The following is a 21,359-nucleotide window of genomic DNA, read 5'->3' as shown; positions in this document are numbered from 1 at the left end:
GATTCAAGCCTTTGACCACAACACAGACATTCATTTAGTACTGCTACAGTTACTACAGTACATGGACATTTTTCCACATCTATTTCAGTTAAGGTTTGCAAGGAAGTAAAAATAAAAAGGCAAGCATGACATGGAAATGTGTTGGTTTTTTTCCAAGTGCTCATTTGTAGTTCATCTGTACTTGTTTAATCCACCATGAATGTGTTATGGATTGAATTGAACCTGCTGCTATTATTCATACCATGCTGCAGCTTCACAAATGAAATCCTGAAAGATAACAGATTTTGTAAAATAACTCAGCTAAATGAAAATCACCCTAGAAAAAAACTTAGTTTTATTAATAGCATTTATGGTTTTAATATGTTTAAATATTATTTAGACACAAGTCAGAATTATATTGAGAAGGATTTAGCACAGTCTAGAAATATTTAATTTGCTGCTACTTTCATAAGAAATATGTTGCTGTTAGTTAAAAGTAGGATTTGGAAAGATCAAGGCCCTCCTAACTGATTTTGAAGAAAAGGAAAAAAAAAAAAAAAGAAAGATCTGGGTTTGATTTTCCTCCTTGAATGCCAATTTTTAATAGTAATGGTAAACAACTAAGAAATTTACTAGATTACTAGAAAAAGAAATAGATAAACAACTAATTTAGGAGATAAAAGAGAAATCTCTCTCATTCTCCTGGCTTTCTTAACAATGCACTGGAGAACAAACTATTCTTAGTGATAGAGGAGGAGGTCAGAACAAGATTTTTATATCATAATGATCTAAAACTAGATAGTACAGACTACAGCTCCCACAGTTGCATGTGCATAAAGTCACTTCCAGCTTTCATTTCCATATCCCAAGCACTGATATGACACACGTGGGCCTCCTGATTCTGCAAAGACAGGGAGCATTTGGCAACATTCATCAATTCTTGGGGCTGATGAATCAGTGTAGCAATTAGACTTTCAAGTTTTCTTCGACAGAAAACACAAAGCAGAGATGCCAGATGGGGAAGGAGATCATCTTATTAGCAAGGCAAAAAGCCACTGAGGATCCATCCTCAGACTGAAGGATTTCTCCTCATCATTTTACCACCCACACTAGAAAGCTCTTCTGCAGTTCTCAGAGAGCATTTTTACTGTCACCATTTTATAGTTACTTGCATACATTGGATTTCCAAAAGTTTGCTGTCACCTGTGGGTGAACTTTGCTTTAATTTCTGCAGAAAGATGGGAAATGCTGTACAAGCAGAATCACCTATCAGTTTCTTCATCCCAGTGATTTTTCAAGAAGGATATACAAAAGTATATCCTGAAGAATGAACAAAGACTATTTAGTTGCAAAGCTCTGTTAGGAAAAAAAAAAAAAACACAACAAAAAACAACTTGTCAAAAGTACAACTCTTCATTCCAGCAAATTATCAAGTGGAAGTTATACAGCAACATAAAGCCCTGAAAGCTCATTTAGGTAAACTCTGAGACATGTAAATATTCAAATGTTGAGATCTGGGAAGGTTTAGAAAATAATGGATTACTCTCTAATCTTCTTTTTACATGGAGCAAACCCCAAACAAACAATATCTTTGCAAATGCATTTTCAAAAGCATAAAAAAGGAGAAATTAAGAAATGCAGGATATAAGCTATGACACTCTCTGAACCACAGTTCTACCTAATACACATTTGGAGGGCATTATCTAAGGAAAAATGCCATTGTTATTCTTTTGGAAAACGGTATGGATCTGATCAAGGCCTTTTTGAAGCCTGGCAGAGAGGTGATTACTATTTCAGGATGAAACTCAGAGTATATCCATAATCAAAAATTCAGGTACAGAATTAAGATCAAGTTCAGGAATAAATTAACACAGAGATTTATTGTCAGGAAAACTGAGAGATTTGGTGTACCTCTGAATCTAAAGATATTTTGAAAGATTGAGAAATCATCTGTATTGATCTGATCCTTCTTGTGCTTGAGAAAGTAAATAGCTTTGTGCATTCTCTAGTAAGAATAGGTAGTTACACTGAAATAGCTGCAATTCATAACAAATTTCTCTTTTAAGTAAGAATGCAAATTTGGGTTGGCTGCATCAGCCTGACTGGGAAGAGCTTTCATTTTTCACCTTATTTCTTCCGTCTTGCAATTGTATCTCTACATTTCAATGATTCAGCCTGTTTTAGCACACTCTGTAAAATACACTTATTATAAAAGCACCTTGCCTCAATTACTGGAGAGGTTTCTTAAACAAGCAATGGCCAATGAGACAAAAAAGACAGAACAGATGAGGAAGACAGAGAAATTTTAGTCTAGATGCTAGATATCCTCACCTCCCAACTCAACTACAAACCTTATCATCTCTTCATAGAAAGGGCATCTTCATTATCTTTATTTTTGTCTGAAGAATGCTTAATGGTGCTGACTTAATGAAACAGCATAAGATGGTACTTGCCTTCTTCAAAGAGACAGCTATCTCAATACAATCGTAGTGCTCATTGATATAGGATATCACTAGGGTCAGAGATGAAGAGATTTCTGAAAAACTGAGTGGATATTTGCAGAAATATAATTCTATTTAAGTAATGAAAACACCCAAAGCTGCAACAATGGAGGCTATTAAAATAACATGAACAATATAGGTGTGGTGATAACAGCATCAGAGAGTCATACTATGGGGTCAGTTCAGAATGGGCAAAGATTAAGAAAAACCACTGTAGTTATTGTGTTTCAAAGTTACCTGTAGAAAGTTTGTCTCATCATCAACTGCTGTGCGATAAACACAATGTGCTGAACACTGTTTCGGTATGACAAGTTTCCATACTCTTACTTCAAAAGTTAGTTTTAAAGTAAGAAATGAAAGTAACCCAAGTCATTTATGTCACAAGCCTCTGTGCTTGATATTAATTAAAAATCTATATTTCCAGATGTTACAGTTTGGAACTAAAATTTTAGTTGTAAATAGAAGTTTCCAGAGGTTTTGGGCAGTAGGAGAGTGATGGACTCCTGAGAGTTCACATTATAATAAGTCCACGTCACTGAATTGGCCTGAAGAATAGCTTATATTTTGTAGAAGTCTGCTATCTCTCTTTGCTGCTCTCTCTGTTCCAGCATGGGGTTTAGAATCATAGAATTGTTAGGGTTGGAAGGGACCCTCAAGGATCATCTGGTTCCAACTCCCTTCCATGGGTAGGGACACCTCACACTAGATCAGGTTGCTGAGTCACATCCAGCCTGGCCTTAAAACCTCAAGGTATGGGGCTTCTATCACCTCCCTGGCCAACCTGTTCCCAGTGTCTTGCCACCCTCATGGTGAAGAATTTCTTAACATCCAATTTGAATCTACCCATTTCCATTTTTGCTCCATTCCCCCTAGTCCTATCACTATGTGACACCCTAAAATTTACCACAGCAGCTTTCTTGTAGGTCCCCTTAAGATACTGGAAGGCCACAATAAAGTCTACTTGGAGCCTTGCCTTCTCCAGATAACTGCAAAAGCTGAATGACATCAAATTCCCAATTCATGAAAATTTGCTTTACTTCTTGTAAATTGCACAATTTTAACAGAATACAAACCAATACACTAGAAATGAAGGATATAGTCAGACACAGATGAGATCAGTGCAGCAGAAAAGGAAGGTCAGTGAAGCCAGATGCATTTACTTGATTTTCTTCATTCTCAACTGTATTAAAGAAACCATCCAACCAGTACCATTCTGTGAAGGGATAGCAACCTATCTCCCCTTCAGCTGGTGCTGACAGCTAATGTTTTACTTCCTCACCCTCCTTCCCTTTGTTTGGTCCCTACAGGAGCTGTGAAGAAGCAGTTCTGCAACTTCTTCAGCTGCAGGGTACTCTTCCCAGTACATGGGAACCCTTTCCCTGGGGTGGGTTTCAACAGCTAATGTAAAATGAATAATAACAGAAAATTAATTGCCTTAGAATTACTTACTTAAGCAGTAGCAAGTAAATTCTCTAGAGATTTTAATTAAGCAAAAGGGAGATGTTTGGTATAGTTTAGAAAGTATGACAAACTGGTGTAGCATTGAGGATAGACTGAAGTAGCTCTTGAGGCAATCATGTACAGTACAGATGCTGAAAGATCATGCATATTAAGGATCCCACAGTGTCTACAAGCATCACAAAAATCAGTGACAGCAAGAGCAGCTGTTTATATCTTTGTCTGCACATTAAGACACAGTCTATATGTACTCTAGACATGCAGACATGTGAACCATAACATTTTAGTATATAGTTAATTTTTTAGAAAATCTTGTTATTCATTTCATTTTTGTAAGTCAAAATGCCACCACTGTACATAAGTATGCCTTGCTTGAAAATAAATATATAAATAAAATCCTGGATCAACATTTTTATAAGAATTCAATGGTGATTCAGTATGGTAGTACTACTATATGCATGAAATAGTTGCCCAAGAGATATGTGAACTTGGAAACATTAACTGCATGGACATGAAATCTCCCAATTTGGACAATAAATGGGTTATCCCTGTAATTCCATGGAAAAAAACATTCCATATACATTCAATAAGCTCTTTTTATGGACACATTCCCAACCCTGAAAGACTTGGGTTTTCTAATAGAAACAGCAGAGTCAATACCTAATTTTGTAACTCCTAAAAAACGTTCACACAACGCCAAGGTAAGAAAGCAGTCATTATGACGTTCTGCCATAATATCCATTTTCGCTTAGATCGTGTGCCAAATTACTTGGCCTGATTAAAGTCAGTAGAGAAAGTCATGGTGTTAACAACCTGCCTTAAGGAAAGGCAGCAATTTGCTATTTCCTAATGCAATGTTTCAAAATACAAGATGGCAGCACACAAGATGCCTATCCTAAGCAGGAGGTTAAAAGAAATACTATTTGATATCGAAGACAAGTTAATGTCTACGTTGGTTCACTTTTATTTCTATGGTAGGTTTGCTGAAAAGGATAAGAAATACAAGGCAGGGAGAGATTGCTTAGGAAAGATATCTCTGAAATTCTATGAGTAAGTAAGTTCCACCAGCTGACATCAGTTCATTCTGTATGTTAAAGAAAATGCATAACAGGGGTGAGAGAGAAAGGCTTAAGGAGATCAAATTTTTCTCTTTGAATAAATTATGTGGTTCATTTATTCCTCTCTTCTACATAGAAAATCTATAAGCCAATTCTAGATTCTGCAAAGGTATTTTTCCTCTAGATCATGCTGTAGTTGTCTCCCTCTAAGACTGTCCCCACAATCTCTTGTATTTATTCATTCAGCTCTTGCTGAAGCAACACATCAGGCAAGGCCTCAAAAGAAGCTGAGTGGCACTCATCCCTCTTCGTGTGCATTAGAAGTGTGTTCTAACGCATTGTTAAAATTTTAAGGCTTTATGGCTCTCTACTCCTCTGGTTGCCATAGGCAGGGTACAAACTGAACAGCAGCATTCCATTGAGATAATTTAATGTTCTATTGCATGTCTCAGAAAGGATATAAACCAACATATATAGTATGCAAGGCAGGACAACAGTCTTCCAAAAACTGAACAAAATACAGTTCAAAATTACTTTTAAAAGGCAACAGAAGACAGAAAATAGATATATGGAAATTACTTTAAAGTGTTGAAAAATACGACTCCTATTCTTTCAAAAAAATAGTATTTTGTAAAAAGTGGAGCCTAGGTGACTGCATCTTTAAAACAGACAATGCTACCAAGTCCTTAGAATAGCAAGCAGCACCATCCAGTGGAATTTTTATCCTAGTAAGTTCTTAATTAAGCAAATTTGCATACTGCAGAAGTATCATAGCACCCAAAAGAAGTTATTTTTCTTTAAAGCACACATATTCAGAGGAAAGCCAGGATTCTACCAAGCTAGATCTAACAATTAGACAGGAAATAGTGTAATATCAATATTCACATTGGATTAATAATACAAAAACATTGTTATAGCGTATCAAGCTGCCATACAGCTGAGGATTTTACTTCCTATTATACTGTATTTTTGTTTCAATTTAACCACATCTTGTCCTTTTCTTACAGCACTCTGATTACGCTTCCTTTATTGCAGTTATGGCAGGTAAAAACTACTAGTGTATGTAACTGGTGCTGGCACTGTCTTGTTGGAGCCTCCTCATTGGTGACAGTGACTTTGCTCTACCCAAGGGGTAGGATTCCCAACACTTCAAGGGTACTGACTCAGTGCTTTTTCTAAGAAGCAACTTGTAATGCTCCTGCACAGGTACTTCAAAGTCATTCAGAGACTCTCAAAATGCACAGAGGTCAAAATGTAGAGGCCACACCCTTCTCACATATCAGAGAATGACATGACTGTAAGCCTTGATACCCCATATTGCTTAATGGCTACCTCAGTCACAGGTTGTTCTATCTGGGAGAGAATTAGGGTACCCATTGATGAATATTTCACTCTGGAGGACAGAACAGATGGAGCCTGCCCCATGTCTGGATTCTCTTGTGCAATCCAGTCCTCCAGCATCTATGTCAGCAGACTTTGCTGCTTCCATCTGCTTCACAAGCTTCAATATCAATCCCAATGCTTACCCTCAGTTTATGTTCTGAAAGCATTATTTGTGGGGACTGCAAGAGTACCCTCATTATACTGCACAGTTGCAGCTGTGAAAAATCAATAAATAATAACTTGCAGGCTTTTGAATGGCAATTGTGTTTTAGCCTTATGGTGACTCCAGACCCACAACTACATGTTGCTACCCTTCATCCTTTATGGTTTAGGTTTCATTGTGCTGGATTCGGGTTCTGTACAACCCCCAGAGATTTTTGCCTTGGACTAAGAATTTCAGTCTCCAAGCCCTACCTTTTGGCTTCATTTCTACCTCACTGTAAAGCACTGTGGCTAATCAAGGAAGCCTTGTCTCTCCCCTAGTGAGGGACAGTAGTCTCTCTCAAAGAAGGAAAAGTACACAGGAGAGCATCCTTGCTCAGCTGGAAGCTGGCCAGCACACCCAGAGACACTGGCTTTCCTGCTCTGCCCTAATCATGGCCTCTTTTGCTTTGTCCCGCCCATAGACAACAGGGCAGATGAGGGCAAATTGATATTTTTTCTAGTGAGGTATGGCCCAGACTCTTCACTGAAGATGATAGATGGTTTCTTCTGATAAATGGCCCCTAATTTTCTGCCAGCTCCTACATCAATGTTTTAATTTCTCTTCATAATTCTTCCATCCTATCACAAATGAAAGCAATAGAAGCAGGGAAAGCAACAGCAGCAGGAATGTATACTCTTCCACAAAGGCCATGGACAGCAGCAGCTACAATGTTCTTTTTTACATCACCATTTCCATTAAAGGCTGTGGATTTTCTTCTGTCTCTTTGTTATAAGTCTTTTGGTAGAATATATGTGGAGGTGGGAACACTCTAATCCACACTCTGTCTATATTTAAAGGCAGATCAATATGAGAAAGGATGGGAAGTGAGAAACCATGCTGAGCTAATCAACAGATCCTGTGACTTTCCTCATCAGAAAAATCCTCCCTTATGATAAGCCAATTGCCATGACTTAGTATTATGTTTTGTATACTAGTGAATATTTCTCTTGTCTTCCTATTCATTCTGTGATGCATAATTTTCCATGTACAAATTAATAGCTTTATTACTGGAAATAAAGGGGGAAATGGACTGTGTGTGCATAGATAACCATAATAATAAACATCTTACTTCATCTGTAAAAATGCTTCCTGCAAGGACATACCAGCTCACAATGATAGAAAAAAATGCTCAGGCTGAGCCACATAAAAGTTTTGCTGTCTACGGCTAATTTCTGCTGGTTAGATGTTATTAGAATTCACTTTGCTTTGAATTAAAGAAATTAAGCTTAGGGGATGTTTATTCATGGTTTAAGATAGTTAATAATAGAAAAGTAATATGGAGAGAAATGGACATTCTACATTTCCATTAAAGTAATAAAAATTGTGCCCATACTTCATGCAAGTAAGAAGCTAGAGCTTTTAAGGTCAGTTCTTGCACTTTCAAGTGTTTGTGTTTTAAGGAGAAATACAGACACATAAAAGTTATTCAGAATCTCAGATCATTAAACTGCCATTTGAAAGACCCTGGCAAGATCTTTCTTAGGGCTACCTACTAGGCAGGATATGAAGCTAAATTATCACAGTATCACAGTATAACTAAGGCTGGAAGAGACCCCAAGGATCATCAAGTCCAACCTCCCAACAGACCTCATGACTAGACCATGGCACCAAGTGCCACGTCCAATCTCCCATTGAACACCTCCAGGGATGGCGACTCCACCACCTCCCTGGGCAGCACATTCCAATGACGAATGACTCGCTCAGTGAAGAACTTTCTCCTCACCTCAAGTCTAAACCTTCCCTGGCACAGCTTGAGACTGTGTCCTCTTGTTCTGGTGCTGGTTGCCTGCAAGAAGAGACCAACCCCCACCTGTCTACAATCACCTTTCAGGTAGTTGTAGAGGGCAATGAGGTCACCTCTGATCCTTCTCTTCTCCAGGCTAAACAATCCCAGCTCCCTCAGCCTCTCCTCATAGGGCTTGTGCTCAAGGCCTCTCACCAGCCTTGTTGCCCTTCTCTGGACACGTTCAAGTGTCTCAATGTCCTTTTTAAATTGAGGGGCCCAGAACTGGACACAGGACTCAAGGTGCGGCCTAACCAATGCAGAGTACAGGGGCACAATGACCTCCCTGCTCCTGCTGGCCACATTATTCCTAATACAGGCCAGGATGCCATTGGCCTTCTTGGCCACCTGGGCACACTGCTGGCTCATGTTTAGGCGGCTGTCAATCAGCACCCCCAGGTCCCTCTCTGTTTGGCAGCTCTCCAGCCACTCTGACCCCAGCCTGGAGCTCTGCATGGGGTTGTTGTGGCCAAAGTGCAGCACCTGGCACTTGGACTTGTTAAATGCCATCCCATTGGACTCTGCCCATCTGTCCAGTTGGTCGAGGTCCCTCTGCAGAGCCTTTCTACCCTCTAACTGACCAACATCTGTTCCTAATGATGTGATAAAACAAGCCCTATGGGGACTCTCACAGAATTTATGATACTAACTGGTATCATTTTTCTGCCATTTGATGTGCTGTTGATATATAATTTCTTTAACATCTTTATTGATGATCTGGACGAGGGCATCGAGTCCATCATCAGTAAATTTGCTGACGACACCAAGCTGGGCGCAGGAGTTGATCTGCTGGAGGGTAGAGAGGCTCTGCAGAGGGACCTCGACAGGCTGGGCAGATGGGCAGAGTCCAACGGCATGAGATTTAACACATCCAAGTGCCGGGTTCTGCACATTGGCCACAGCAACCCCATGCAGAGCTACAGGCTGGGGTCAGAGTGGCTGGAGAGCAGTCAGGCTGAGAGGGACCTGGGGGTGCTGGTCGATGGTAGACTGAACATGAGCCTGCAGTGTGCCCAGGCAGCTAAGAGGGCCAATGGCATCCTGGCCTGCATCAGGAACAGTGTGGCCAGCAGGAGCAGGGAGGTCATTCTGCCCCTGTACACTGCACTGGTTAGGCCGCACCTCGAGTCCTGTGTCCAGTTCTGGGCCCCTCAGTTTAGGAAGGATGTTGACTTGCTGGAACGAGTCCAGAGAAGAGCAACAAAGTTGGTGAGGGGTTTGGAACATAAGCCCTACGAGGAGAGGCTGAGGGAGCTGGGGTTGCTTAGCCTGGAGAAGAGGAGACTCAGGGGTGACCTTATTACTCTCTACAACTACCTGAAGGGAGGTTGTAGACAGACGGATGTTGGTCTCTTCTCCCAGGCAAGCAGTACCAGAACAAGAGGACACAGTCTCAGGCTGCACCAGGGGAGATTCAGGCTGGATGTTAGAAAAAAGTTCTATACAGAAAGAGTGATTGCACATTGGAATGGGCTGCCTAGGGAGGTGGTGGAGTCACCATCACTGGAGGTTTTCAGGAGAAGACTTGACAGGGTACTTGGTGCTGTGGGTTAGTTGCTTGGGTGGTGTTGGATTGGTTGATGGGTTGGACGCGATGATCTTGAAGGTCTCTTCCAACCTGGTTTATTCTATGTATTCTATGTATATGTATTTTTTTTAAATTTAATACAATTAATGTTATTCTACCTTTACGTCTGAATAAATGTTCATAAAAGAGCTTTTAAAAGGCCATTGCCTTCATATTTGTTTCTGCTGGCTCATTTAAGTATCATAAACAGCTAATCCTTCATTTTAATTCATGACACAAGCCATTCAGAGTAATTTAATTAATTAATTCAAATTAATAAGACCTGTTCTCCAGGCTGTTCAACAGCTTTGTTGCCAAAATAATTAATTAATTAAATCAAAGCATTCAAATTAATTAGCTCTATCCTTTAATAATAATTGTTTAACATATCCAATTAATCCAGCATAGTCACAAATATGCAGGTAATAATTACTAATAAGAGCTTTATGAACTCAAGAAGCTTTTCTAATACCAATTGAACTTTATAATACAGACAGGCAGATTATTTTTTTTTAGAATAACCTATGGACACAGCCTCAAGCTGTGCTAGGGGTAGGTTTAGGCTGGATGCTAGGAAGAAGTTCTTCGTAGAAAGAGTGATCAGCCATTGGAATGGGCAGCCCGGGGAGGTGGTGGAGTCACCATCACTGGAGGTGTTTAAGACGAGACTTGATGGGGTGCTTGGTGCCACGGTTTAGTTGATTAGATAGTGTTGGATAATAGGTTGGACTCAATGATTTCAAAGGTCTCTTCCAACCTGGTTATTTCTATTCTATTCTATCCCATTTTCTGTGGATACAGACACATGCAAAAGAGGAGAAATCAAAGATATCTTACTGTATTGCAAAGAAGAAACAGTAAGTTTTTATCCACTCTGTTTGCCCTGACTGTGCTCTACCACCAAACCCAACCTTACATCAGTGCTTATTGAAACTAAATGAATGGGGTGCAAATAGTCACTTTAGTTAGATACACAGAAAGGGGCTTTGTTGGGAAAAGAATGAAACCCAAAGAAGCCAAAACCCCAAAACTCATAACAATCTCAGATAAAAGAACAAAGATGTTTGCAGAAGAAAAGTGTAAAAATTGAATTTTGTACTTATTTCAGTTGTTTGTTGGGGGGTTTTGTTTGTTTGTTTGTTTTTGTAAGTTCTCAATCAATAGAGGCTACACATTTTGAGGATCAAAACTAGAAAGAGACTATCTTGAAGTATAATCTGCACTAATTTAGTTAGACAGAAGCAGTGGAGAAACCTGTACAACAGCACTTTACACCAGATATCCCTGTGCATCAGTGTGAAAACATGTTTATGTCCCGTTTTTCCTAATCCTTAAGGATCAGAGCTCAGAACAGCAAAGGTAAACCTGGCACACTTTGGGGTGGTTTTTTAACATATGTTTGTATATGGTTCCCTTGTGGGATAGGCTTCCAAGAACAAAATGAAACATTTTATTGTTTTCAACAAGTCTATAAAATAGTATAGATTAGATTCATTCAAAAATAGCACAAGAAGCAGACAAGTGTTTTTCTCCTTTCTCCTCTTAGAGAAAGAGAGGGAATAGAAGACTGAAGTGCGAAGAGGGAACTGTTCAATACTTGAAGGAAAATCAATTTAAAGAGAATGAATGTCTAGTTACTGAAGGAAAGGATGATTACACAGGGAAACAAAGAAAAACCTGTGCATTTCAAACATAAAGTGTTACTGAGAGATATCCATCTAAAGAGAGTTACAAGCAATGTACCAAAATTTCAAGGTACAGAGTAAGATTGTGAAGTAAGAAAATACTCATATTAGTGGTGAGCATAAAACATTCCATCATTAGAAATAAAAGAGGAAAAAGAGACGGCATCTTCTACCAGAAACATATTTGTATTTTATGAACACATAGCTTGTAATTGGTTTCAAAAGAAACAGCAGTTAAAATAAATGTCTCAAGAAACAAAGCTCAAGAGCTTGTTTTCTGAAGAACAGCACATACTAAGATAGTAAGACCTCTGCACCAACAAAGATGTACTTGAGATACATCCTAGAAATTTAATGCCAGGATAGACACAAACCGTTGCCTCAAAGCAGAATTTACCCTGTAGAGTGGTGTACGTTTGGAGAAGATGGCAGTTTACAGTCAATGCACTTAATTTTCCTGCTCAAACCTCTTACTTCATCAGCCTGTTCTCCTGCTTGTTTGCTGGTGACTAACATAGCAGAGGGTAAAGGGAAAGTGGAAAGAAGGATTAAAAAGTGAGGACAATGGGGTTGAGGAGGCTGCCAGCACAACCTTTATAATTCATGTTTGGGGAAAAGAACTGTGCAGGAGGAGCATGAGGCACATCTTCAGGTGGGTCTTGTCAGTGTAACACATAAAATTCTTCATCTTTTTCTTCTTTTTCATCATTGTAAGAAAATATGTAAAAATGCAGCTCTAAAACTTATCCATACTGTCTGAATTTGAACCTGTATTGCCAATAATAATGAATAAAACACAGGAAACTAATAAAGACTGATAAAAGATTGGGAGCAGCAACACCAGAAATGAAAAACCACGAGAGAGTGCTCCTGCAGTAACACCAACTGATTTCTCTAACAGTGATAACTGCTAATGGAATAGAGTGCAATGTGTTGAGAAAGCAGGACTTCAGGCACTGAAGTTATAAATACTGAATAAAACATAAGCCAGTATTACATATTCCAACAGTATAAACATCCATCTCTTGCAAGAGATCCATGAGGAAACCAGCCAAATTCTGTTTATATGATAGTTATTCCCAGTTTATATATTTATAGTTCAAAATTTACACTGGTTTTAATATTTGTCATTCCTACAGATATTATGCAGAAAACAGCTAACATAGTGATACAATAGGTGACCTTCCACATTTTAAAACTCTTAACAGTTTACTTATCAGTATCTATTTATACTGGTGAATTTGCAGAAATAAATTTTATGTCATCAACCAAAACTTTCCCTTGCTCTTTTTGCAGAAACAGTAAGTGAATGAATTGGTTGGTTGGTTTGTTTGTGGGGTTTTTTTGTGTCTTAAAAATAACAGGAGAAAAACATGCTTTCCTTTGCTGAGCTTTTAATTCTCAAGTCTGTATTCCCTTTCAAACATGAGTTGTTTCAAAGCAGCTTTCTGTGATGCAAACACAAACACACCATTGAGCTACCTTAAAAATATGATGGATTTGCAATTGGTAAAGGGTTGCATAGCTGTGCTGCTTTGTTTTTTATTATGATTTTTTTAAGAAAAGCAAAAGAAAAGCAGCTGGTTTTGAGAGTACTAAGATTATTTGGGTGCTATACTGCATGCCTACATTACTGTTAGTAAAATCTAGACCAGTCACCCCCCCCACCCTTAATATTATACCTGTTTGCTCGTTTATAAAGTACATGGAGTCATTTTTGGCATCAGAAATAAATTACTGTTGTTGAACAATGCAATCTAAGTGCCTAAATATCTGCCACATTGCGAGCACCCATTATTGATATTTGATTGGAAACTGTTCCACTACCTTACCATTTCAATGAGTAACAAGATGGGAAGCTTAAAATATGCAAGAGATGTGGAAGGAAAATGAGCATATTTACTGTGAAGCACCTTGTAGACTTTGATTCATCTCACTGTTTCATACTAGTATGAAACAGATGTGATTCAACTTGGAGAATTCATTGACAGTGTGGGTGCTCACATAAATAACAACAATATTAATAATAAATCTCTCCCCCTCTCTCCCTCCCTTATGTTCTTTATGTCAAGATAAGTAGACAGCAAGTTTTCAATTCAAATAAATCATTTGGAGATCTGTGCGTTTTCTGACATGTTTTCCATCCTAAGTGCTGATGCCATGTATTTTCACTGGGATTAGTACCTCAAGGCTTTGGAAAGACGTTGCAATATGTGTTTGAAGTGCCCCATCCCTTGACTTCTTTGTGTTAACTCAGATTGTGGGTTTAAATATTACAGTAAAAGACTTTCTAAATGTCTCCCATTAAAAAGTGTGCTCAGTGTAACCTTTTAAAGTATACTAAATTCATAGTTTGAGGTGCCTTAGAGAAGGGAATAACCAAATTTTTTTCTCTTTTACCTTATCTTAAAAAATAATTAAAACTTAAACCCAGATTTTCCAAACCTTTTATAATTCCAATTTATTTTCACTCTCACATCCAAATTATAATCCCATTAAAATATTAAAACACTAGTAGGTCCTAATAGAAAAATACACAAGCTCACTATAATTTGATATAGCTTGCCAAAATGAGCTACACTTAAAACCACCTCCTTAACATATCTTATTAATGTCATTTGCAACAGTGATGGTACAGCAAGGATGTATTAAAGCCCAGAAATTAAACCCTTCCTTGTGCTCCATTTACAATACAGAGGGAAAATAAAATCCAAGTATAAAGCTGTCTTACTTCCAGTATGATCAGCATGTAGACACCTAATAAGATGATGGATGCAATTGTTACTTGTGCCTCTACAGTTGCATGAAGGTATTGATGCTTCATGGAGAGAGGAACACTTCCAGGTTCCTGTAGGAAGGCTTGAATGTTTATGAAGGTGGTGCCTCTGGTGAAAGAAAGAGATGTTCTTATTTCTGGAATGAAATACCATTTATTTTATTTATGCATTAATTTAATAGTGCATACCTTTAAATATATGTATACATGTTATATCTTTACAATTACAAACAGCTTTTCAAACATTTTCACTCTGTCCCTCTAGTTGGCATGTCTTGGAAAGTAACCCAAGCACAGACCAGCCTTGTGAATCCATTAAAAAAGCAACAGGAAGCCATCCTTTCCTGCCCCTCTGAAACAGTGACAGGTTCTTTTAAAAAACATTATCTATTCCTTCATAGTGAAATTTATTCTTCAACAGACCATTTCTTAGTCTCTTAGCCAACCTGTTTGGTATCTGAAAGGTTCTAGTTGTGATGATTTGATCATTTCTTCTTGAACTTAATGGTAGAGACCAGTTGTATATCACCTGCAAGAGAGTCACATTGGGCAATGTTAACAGAAGTCAAAGTGATGTATCTCTGATCTAGAGTTTAATTTCTCTTTGTTCCCTCTTTTGTCCATTTATGAGAATTTTTTATGGACACATCTTAACACACATCAGCCTGAATGAATTTTATCTGATCAGGTATGTTAAAGGCACTCAGCTTGGAGCAAATTCGTCATTCCCTCCATCAATGAAATGAGACACCTCCAAGAGGTGCTCCTGCAAGGGGATGTCAAGTTACACTTTGCTTTGACACTAAGGAGTATTTAGGGAAGCTAAGCTCAGAGACAACAAAGACTCTCTCCCAAAGACTGCCTGGAAAGAAAACAAATATAGATGAGGTACAGATGATGAAAGGCTCAGGAACAACATCATATTCCCAGACATTATGAAGAGTTCATGGTAGAATTTCAGTTAAAAAAAATTCCTGTTTGCTGACCTTTTAGCAAAAAGAAAAAAAAATCTTCAGAAAAATAAACACTTTCTCAAACTTTACCCATTACTACACACTGATCATGCAGCTTTAGCAAGATACACTCTTTAAACATAGATACACATAGTCTCTCTTTTTTAAGAAAGATGAACTTTAAAAACCTTCAGATTTAGTTAATTGTAGCCTAAATATTAAGCCTGTCCTGATTCTGCATGCTGGAAAGTGGAGAAAATGAAACAGCTTAATCAGCCAGCTTGGAACATCTGACAGAGAAATTCCTGAGGAGCATGCAGGAGGGGAAGGTTCATTTGGCTACTTATTCCTTTGGTCATGTCAGGATAACCACTGGTGTGCCAGCAGAGATGAGCTGCTGCAGCCAGCTGTGCGCTGGCTGTCTCACTGTATGTGCAAAGATTGCTTGGAGATCACCGCTGACAGCACAGGTTACAGCAACTTCCTAATCACAGGGTAGGTGGTTTAAGGCAGTAATCACAATTAGGGTGTTGCTGTTCCCCATGCTGAAATAATCTATTACTGTAGACTGTACGATTGGGTGTAAGCAGGAATACTAATGACTGTCATTGGTAGAGCCATCCTGTCACATATATAGAATGAAAAGTTGTTTCTATGTCAATGACATTTATTAAATTAGGAAGACAATTTTTGTTTTTCAGTGACATACAGTAACAGACTGTAAAAGACCTTCCTTCACTGAGTTCTCTGGAAGAGAGCAGCAGAAACTGGTTGGAAACAACACCAACAATGAGAAGGCCTTAAGAGAAATAAAGCCAACAAATGTGACATGTTTGAGAAAATGATTTGGAACATATTGTGAAGATGTATTTCAGTTAGTGCAAAAAGGCACTTCACACCTGTTTATTCCTTCTAGGACAGCTTTTGAAATGCTGCCAATTTTAAACACAAAAACTTTCATGTTAGGTGTCATGCAAGGGACATAATTTTTACAAAATTGTAATATAGGAGGCAAAGAAAGTCTTATAAAGGCCAAAGAAATGTAAACATTGCTTTTATCAGAATAAGTTTTCTAACACCGATGTTGACACACTTCACAACAGGGAGAAGCATGAGCACTTAATCCACATAATGGTGATGGAAATAAGTGATAAAACACATCTCAGAAAAAGTGAAAGAAAAAGTAAAGACCATCACCTGCTGCTGGCGTCTCCTCCTTGATCCAGCATCCTCAGTCTGATTGATTTGTACTACAATGTATTCCTCTATTTGCTGATCAACTACACCTGCTACAAATGGCCCTCCTATGTCTAACTTCAACAGAGCAGAATCACGAAAATCAGTCAGATTCATAGCTGTCAATAATCTTGTTAAGGTGCAATTTTCCAGTAAAAATTAGAATAGACTGCACAAATTCCAGGGGGGGGAAGAAAATATTAGTCATTTACATTAAAAAATACATTCTTCAACTAAATTGTTTATGAAACTATAAAGAGAACATAATAGACATCTATTTATTCACCAAGTAGCACTGTCTTATCCATGTTGCTAAGGATCAGGAGGTTCAGGTTCTGAACCCACAGGTTCAGAACAAATACATCTCTCCATCACTGGTTACTTTTGAGATCACTAGCACTTCCAGCTGGCCCTGTATGTATACCAAAGCTTCAAAACAGTATACAGAAATAGAATAATAGAATCAACAAGGTTGGAAAAGACCTCAAAGATCATCAAGTCCAACCTGTCACCCAACACCTCATGACTACTAGACCATGGCACCAAGTGCCACGTCCAATCCCCTCTTGAACACCTCCAGGGATGGGGACTCCACCACCTCCCCTGGCACCCCATTCCAACACCTAACAACTCTCTCTGTGAAGAACTTTCTCTTTGCCTCGAGCCTAAACTTCCCCTGGCACAGCCTGAGACTGTGTCCTCTTGTTCTGGTGCTGGTTGCCTGCAAGAAGAGACCAACCCCCTCCTGGCTACAACCACCCTTCAGGTAGTTGTAGACAGCAATAAAGTCTCCTCTGAGCCTCCTCTTCTCCAGGCTAAACAATCCCAGCTCCCTCAGCCTCTCCTCATAGGGCTTGCGCTCCAAACCCCTCACCAGCTTTGTTGCCCTTCTCTGGACACGTTCAAGAGACTCAATGTCCTTCTTAAATTGAGGGGCCCAGAACTGGACACAGTACTCAAGGTGTGGCCTAACCAATGCAGAGTACAGGGGCACAATGACTTCCCTGCTCCTGCTGGCCGCACTATTCTTGATGCAGGCCAGGATGCCATTGGCCTTCTTGGCCACCTGGGCACACTGCTGGCTCATGTTCAGCCTGCTGTCAATCAGTACCTCCAGGTCTCTTTCTGTTTGGCAGCTCTCCAGCCACTCTGATGCCAGCCTGTAGCACTGCATGGGGTTGTTGTAGCCAAAGTGCAGCACCCGGCACTTGGGCTTGTTGAATGCCATCATGTTGGATTCTGTCCATCTGTCCAGCTGGTCAAGATCCCTCTGGAGAGCCCTTCTTCCCTCTAACTGATCAACATCTGCTCCCAACATGGTGTCATCTGCAAATATGCTGATGACTAGCTCAGTCCCCTCATCCAGATCATCAATGAAGATATTAAAGAGGATGGGGCCCAGCACTGATCCCCAGGGGACACCACTAGTGAATACACAGAGATAAAGAGAAGTAAGGCTCTTTAAGTGCTTGTCCTAGATTAAAAGCTGTATGATTAGCTCATCAATCTAAACATCATAGAATTTGCACACATTGGAAACTCCAAACACAAGGAAAACTAAACCAGAATCAACATTCTATTCATACCAAAGGATTAGATTTTCATTCAAAATTCTACTATCTTTTTTTTCAAACATCTGAAAGACATGTTTGCAAGCTCTTGTACGAGCACTCCTCTTCTAGTTCTCTTGTCTACAGAATCACAGAATGTTAGGGGTTGGAAGGGACCTCCAGAGATCATTAAGTCCAATCCCCATGCAAAGCAGAATCTCCTAGGGTAGGGTACACAGGAACACATCCAGGTGCATTTTTTAAGTCTCCAGAACCTCCCTAGACCTGCTGGACACACTGTCTTTAATGCACCCCAGGATACTGTTAGCCCACTTGACCACAAGGGCACATTGTTGTTCCGTAAAGAACTTGCTGTCCACTGGGACCCCAAGACCTGTCCAGCAAGACAACCCCTAGTCTATACTGGTGCCTGTTGTTATTCCCCCCCATATGCAGGACTCTGTACTTTCCTTATTGATCTTCTTCCTTTTTCTCTTCAATAGCTAGTACAAGGTGTGGCCAAAGTCTTTTCCTAGTCTAATACATAATTAAGAAGTCAGTCAACCACGACCCACAAGTCCTTTGGAAGTCTGGCTCTATTAATCCAAATACATCCAGGATTACATAAACATAGCATTGTATTTGGCATAGTTGCACAAGCAACATCCCTGCAGGTTTGTGGGAAAGGGATAGCCTGTGCTTTTAAACCTTTCTCAGTCCTTTTGTTAATATAACTGGGGGACATTGTAATTGTTCTGATTCTACCTGTGACCAGACAGGGGAGGGGGAGGGGGGAAAAAAAAAAAGTGCAACATCTAAGAAGGGAAAAGAAGAGACTTGATTTTACACATATATGTTCTGTTGAAATCATGCAACTTAATCATGTTAGAGTATATTAACAGTTTTAACATCCAGGAATTTGTTTAAAAGAAAAAAAAATTTTAAAAATGTACCTACCAGAAGAATTTTCCCAGAAAGACATTTGGTTGCCCACAAAACTGAGAGATTTTAACAAGAAAAAATGACACAGTATAGTTAAAGAGGTCTCAGGGGATGTCTGTGACCTGCTTCCCAGTGTGCCCCAGCAAGGCCATCCATGGTAGACCATTCTTTCATGGGGAAAGCTTTGTGGTTCTCATCTTTTAAAGAGCTGTTGCATCTGTCCACATTCCCAGCATAAGAAACAGATCCAGAGAAAAGAGACATTTCTCTACTAACCCAGAAAAGACATTCATTAAGGATGAACCCCCAAAGCATCTGTTTCTTTAAAGGAATTACACAGGAAAGAATTAAAAAACAAAACAAAACAACAACAACAAAAAAAGCCCCACAATCTCAGATGCAGCAAATCAGGAGATCAACTCCAGTCAGGAGAATTGACACACACAGCCCTTAGCAAACATAAATACAAATTACAATAGTTCTCTTCTAGTTCTGAAGGTCTTAAGGTGATTTCACATCACAATTTTTCTGTGTCCTTCTCAACACAAATTCTTAAATTCAGCTGGAATTTTATCTATACCTTTAATTAGAGACATTAATTATGCCTTCTAAAAAGCCTGCTGGCCTGAAGTCATTAAGCCCATGATTTGGGAGACCTCTTGACAGCCTGCCTTTTATTAGGAGTGTAGCCAGTAATTTATGTCTTGAAAAGCTTCAGGTGCATATAATTATGACAGCCTCCTTTTAAGTAATACTTTTAAAATAAATCCTGTCATTACCTAGGTGACACATTCAGGAGCTGTTATAAAGGTGCTTAAAATTAAAAGTGGGGAAAATTAAACCTTATTTTCAAGAAGAGTACTTCTTTCTTTCTTTTCCTATAAAGATGAAGATACTTAAGAAGTTTTTGCACTCATTTCTGTGCATTTCTAAAACCAACAGAAAGAGCCCTAGCAAAACAGGTTCTCCTTTGATTGCAAGTGGAGCTGAACATCGTTCACCCATCTGCACTGAGGCTCTGAAATCTCATCAGAGTTATCTTTCTCCAAACAATATTTAGAGGCTGCCATAATTCCATTGTTAGACTGAAGCAGATCATAGCCTTTATGAAAGGTGGAATCGAAATAAACCAGAAGAAAATTTCAGCCATGCTTATATGAATCAAAATGTGATTTGTTGTTTTGGGGTTTGTTTTGTTGTTGTTGTTGTTGTTTTTTAATCAAGCTGCTTCAGAGTATTTTTGTTCTGCCTTATCTTGGTTTATATTTCCCTTAAATGGACAGAATGTGATTTCCTCTGTATTTTAATCACTCAGATGTGACTAATCTTTGGGAAAACCATCTTTTTATTTCTAGCATTACTTCTGTTTTCTGTAACTTATGCTGGGACTTTTTGTATTTTCTGAACTTTTTTTGTAACGTGGCCCCCAGTGTGAGCCTTTAAAGCAAAACATCTCCCTGACAAGATTTACAGTCAGAGCTATTATTTTTTATTTCACTTCAGCTAAGCTGCCTCATTTTTATGTAGTTCTATTCTTGAAATTATATTATTGCTGTGAATTATCCTGTCAAGGGATTTGGGTTTGTGTATGCTTTGTGCACCATTACGCAGTGGCTGTCTGTGTTTACTTCTGGCACCAGGCTGGGTCCACGGGTCAGCGCAAAACCAAGAGCTGCTTTTTCTGATCTCAATTTTCTGAATAGTTGCTCCTAAAAGGTGCTGAAAGATGTGCAAGAGTCCTCTCACATCACTTTGCATTTTTGTAGCTTGTGTTCATAACATGATGGAATCGGATGCAGTAGGTAAGTAAATTGTTTTTCATCCACAGGTTGTATTTCTGTGCTGTGGACATCTGCATCAGATTTGGTTGCTCCCTTAAAACCAGTGAGAAGAGGATGCTTTTAAGACAGAATTCATCACTTCATTTTAGACCCATCACACAAAGATGAGAGAATTCACCCCTGTGAAGCATCTCTTTTCTCTATTAACTATAAAGAGAGCCTAGGATGACTAACTCAAGCGAAGCTGAGTCACTTGCTAAATACCAAGTCCCTGCTCTACCCTCTATCATGCCATTAATTTGATATATACAAAGTCAGAAGAAAAGTCATGACTGACAGAGCTTCTCTGGTATATTCATATATAGAAGGATGACTTCATGCGTTCTTTAACTTCTACTTGTATGACATACTCTGCCTACTGTGAAACATACCTTAAGAGTACCACAGCTATTATTTATTTTTCATCAAATTTCTTTATATACTACTGATCCTGATTTATAAT

At 39.0% G+C, this 21,359-nt stretch overlaps 1 protein-coding gene across 1 annotated transcript in view; it reads right to left on the bottom strand.

The window, feature by feature from the left end:
• The window catches only part of OCA2 (OCA2 melanosomal transmembrane protein), a 219,560-nt gene that overhangs the window by 127,040 nt on the left and 71,161 nt on the right, over nt 1-21,359 (bottom strand). The window contains exons 7-9 of the mRNA XM_054164621.1: nt 16,546-16,703; nt 14,842-14,924; nt 14,351-14,504 (exon numbers count right to left, since the gene is read on the bottom strand). Coding sequence (XP_054020596.1) covers nt 14,351-14,504; nt 14,842-14,924; nt 16,546-16,703 — 395 coding nt within the window. The remainder of the gene's footprint in view (nt 1-14,350; nt 14,505-14,841; nt 14,925-16,545; nt 16,704-21,359) is intronic.

This window comes from Dryobates pubescens, chromosome 10 (genome assembly GCF_014839835.1).
Source record: "Dryobates pubescens isolate bDryPub1 chromosome 10, bDryPub1.pri, whole genome shotgun sequence".
Classification (NCBI taxonomy): Eukaryota; Metazoa; Chordata; class Aves; order Piciformes; family Picidae; genus Dryobates; species Dryobates pubescens.
The sequence above is the reverse complement of the archived record's forward strand: the minus strand, read 5'-3'. Positions and strand labels throughout refer to the sequence as shown.